Source organism: Quercus suber, unplaced genomic scaffold (genome assembly GCF_002906115.3).
Source record: "Quercus suber isolate HL8 unplaced genomic scaffold, Cork oak 2.0 scaffold_91, whole genome shotgun sequence".
Lineage (NCBI taxonomy): Eukaryota > Viridiplantae > Streptophyta > Magnoliopsida > Fagales > Fagaceae > Quercus > Quercus suber.
The window spans coordinates 981,991-985,782 of NW_027069556.1; the positions used below are offsets into that span (position 1 = coordinate 981,991).

The 3,792-nt window shown below is 33.4% G+C and overlaps 1 protein-coding gene across 1 annotated transcript; it reads right to left on the reverse strand.

The window, feature by feature from the left end:
- Positions 1-434: 434 nt before the first annotated feature.
- On the reverse strand, positions 435-3,036 carry LOC112025691 (protein DOG1-like 4). The gene is made up of 2 exons (XM_024058372.2): positions 2,540-3,036; positions 435-881 (listed from the first exon to the last, which is right to left on the reverse strand). The coding sequence occupies exons 1-2, from the start codon at positions 2,954-2,956 to the stop codon at positions 606-608; spliced, it is 693 nt and encodes a 230-aa protein (XP_023914140.1). The 5' UTR covers positions 2,957-3,036; the 3' UTR covers positions 435-605.
- Between the last annotated feature and the right edge of the window lie 756 nt (positions 3,037-3,792).

Sequence of the window (3,792 nt, forward strand, 5' to 3'; positions counted from 1 at the left end):
CAGTTTCCCCCTAGGTTAGAAAGTTGAACCTAGGTCACCTTGTTAGAAATGTTTTTGGTTGAAGAATCAACATAACTAGGGCCCTTTTCTGAATATAGCATTTATACAATCTTTGTAGATTATATAGCAAGTAAATTTTGGTCAATTTTTAAGTTTGCTTATAAATGTGGTGTTTTAGATATCTTTTAATATATCTATCATATGCCATGATGTTCAACCGGCACCTTTTAATGTTTTTAATAAAGACATCCGTCTATTCTCCATATTTCCCCGTAGTTATCAAAAAGATATACTATCATATCGTCTCCAGTTGAATATCCCTACCTCAGAGGCTTTGCCTGTTGCGTACATGATCTGCTCAGATACTGATTAAGGTTTTTCCAACTTCTGAAAGTGGAGGACATTGTCAATTGTAAATGTCTCATTACAAGGCAAATCAAATCTTATGAATCTTCGAATTGTTCAATTGAAGACCCGGTAGTACACACAGTGTAAACATTGTCGGCAGTACAAAACACTTTGATGCTGTTGAATTAGAATAGCCGCAAATATCGATCACTTTTCACTTTGAAGTTTGAACAGAACAATTATTTGAAAAAGGAATTTCAAAAATTGGTACGCCGCCGGTCATGATTGATCCCCCAGCCACGGATCCCAAACTGTAACTCAGCGGCTCCAATCAAGAACTCAACAGCTTGCTGTGGGGTAAGCAACTCAACCACCTTCTGGACCGTTTTCAGCCGTAGATCATCAGCCCTTTTAATAACACTTACCAACCGTCCGATCTTCTTCTCGAACTCATCACCACACTCGCCAATGACCTCACTAGCACCATCCTGCCACTCTGATAGCTCCTCCGTTATAGCATTCTCTTCCTCTACCTAATTCAACTGGGACATGTTAATAAAATTACCCCAACCATTACCAAACCAACTCACAAAGATATTGATTGAACAGCTAAATTTATATATATATATATATATTTTTTTTTAAGAAAAGAGAGGGGAAAGGGTTCTAATAGGTTAGTTACTAATAATTGGTATAAAAAAAAAGAAAAAAGAAGAAGAAGGAAAATTCACTCATACACATTAATCAAACATAATTAGTTTAAATAATAAAGCATTATTATATATCTAGCACACTCAAACCTATACTTATTTTTCAAAACATGCTTACGTACGTGTTAACTTGACTCAAACATACTCTCATTTAATTTAAATCTACACTCATTTTTTCAAAACATGCTTGTGTGTCAACTTATGATTAAATTATAACACATTGACATATAAGACCATTTCAGGTACTTGATGAGAAAGCAGAAATGGGTGCAAAATTATACGCCAACACTAAAGCATATTGTATGTTGTGGATTTGGACTTAGAATGATGTGGTACTTTTGGAGAGTTGGAGTACAAATGACGTGATATTGTTTCACTCCTCTTGCATTCACAATAGATCTATTAATTAAGTTTAGGGTAGGATCTATCAGGAAGATAGATTAAAAAAAAAAAGTAGTTTAATTGGTATGATCCACCAGAAATACGAGAAATTAGAGTGTCACACAATAGTGGCTCCAAGAATTTTTTTTAGAGTGGTCCTTAAGAAACTTAAATTATACAAAATCTAATAAAAAGAGAATTTCATACCTTGACACACACACCCAAAAAAAAAAAAAAAAAAACAAACAAACGCATAAAATCTTATAATTTTCTTCTACAAATTTTTTATTTTGAAATTGTTACTTGATAGTCTCTTTATCAATATTGCAAGTTACATCTTTTCAAAAGTTCAGTTAAATAAAATTTTTCTTGGACTTTATTTTTATTTGTAAGGAACTAATATATTGTTAGGAAGACCAAAGTTTAAGAATAAAATTTGGCTACAAATTTTGTTGTAATCACTCTCACTAAATGAATTAACATTGTTATATATTTTGAAAATCTAATCGATAAATTGCATGTTCTCTATATTCTTAAAACATGTTAAAATTTCATGCTAATAGGATGTTATTTGTCATTCGATCTATAAAATTATTTTTTATGTATAATTTTAGATTACAAAAATTTGAAATTTAAATATTTGATTGACGACATAACTATAGATTTTTTATCTTCTTGAAATGTTGCAAGTAAGAAGGATTTAAGAAGAAAATGTAATTAAATAGTAAATTTGTTAAAATTCACGTTCAATAAAAAAAAAATGTAAATAAAGTTGTAGCTTTAATATATAACCATGCGCGTAACCAAATTTTGTCTAGAATTTAATTATATTGGGCCTAAGAAAAAAATTTAGCGTAACCAAATTTTGTCTAGAATTTAATTATATTGGGCCTAAGAAAAAAATTTAGGGTGACCACATAGCTATTCTAAAGATAAAAAAATTATAAATATTTAAAATTTATAAATAATAATTGTATTTTTTTAGGTCAGATTGGTCTAGTGACCGCCCTGACCTCTACGTAAAGCCGCCCCTGATATCGCATAATGGGTGTGTCCTAGAGTTGAGCAAGAATGAACTCAGATAAAGTAACATAACGTACGGTTTCACACTGTAACTCGCTGACACGGCGGAACTGAGAGGGGGAGAGGTCACCGAGATCACCAGTGCGTAAGCCGCGGAGGATATCAACGATGTGGGACTCAAACCGAATGGATGACTCAGTGTACACCAAGTGAAACGCCGTGGTGGGTCTCCACCCAGCTATCCAGTGCAGCGATCGCTCAAGCGAGCTCGCCCATGGGGCCGTCAACACCGACACTGCATCGCGCTCGGTTGCCTGTGCCTTCAACTTGTAGTACTCAGCATAGTGACACATCACCTTGTGAACCAGCTGGACCAGGTGTTGGTGTTGGTCTGGGCTAGAGGGTGGTCTTGGAGCTGAGGACAACTGGTTCACCAGCTTGTGCAATTGCTCCAACCAGGTTTCGTAGAAGTGGGTGAATGTGAAGTTGCTCATTTGGTCTGGATTTGAAGAATTCTTTTCTAGGTTTCGTTCAGTTTAGTGTTTCTGTTTATTTTGAGAGATAAAGAATTTTTATTCTCTATTCTGCAGAAGAAAACTACAAAGTATAAAATAGCTCTTTGCCTACACGTTGGGTAAACACTTGTCATGCATGCATGATTTGGAGATCCACGTGGTTGAGAGAAAAATGGTCACACTTTCCAGCATCGGTCACTATTATTTTTAGAGCAGTTTTAGTACTAACAGAATTTATAGATATCGAGTCAAACTGAATAAACGACCAGTCGGAATTTTGGAGACAGTATTAAGGTTGCTCTTACAGTAATCCTCCACCACCACAATACTCCTCTTCGTGTTAGCATGATAATGCATCAATGCCACATTGCCACAGCATGCAAATACACAATTTTCTGTACCCAAAAAAGTAACTGGGTGGCTTCATTATCATATTCTAAAATGAGTTTAACTAACTTTTAATACTTTTTTAATTTGATATGTTATATCCTTCTAAAATTACAATTTAATAGTAATAAAAAGTGATAAACTTGAACACGACATAAATTTTATCTTTATTTATCCAAAAAAAAAAAAAAACATAAATAAGCCTTTTTTGAAAGTTAATTATTGTTATATACGGCTTATTACACATAGTTGTCCACACAATTTGTGAAATCATGTTTTCCAACCGAATACATAGTGTATGATTATCCCTACTCCTTTTTTTTTTTTTTTTTTTTTTGAAAATGGCATTTATACATTCATATTTATTATTTATTTATTTTAATTATAACATACAACTTTCTATGCCAGACTTTAGCAAGTGAGTTTCT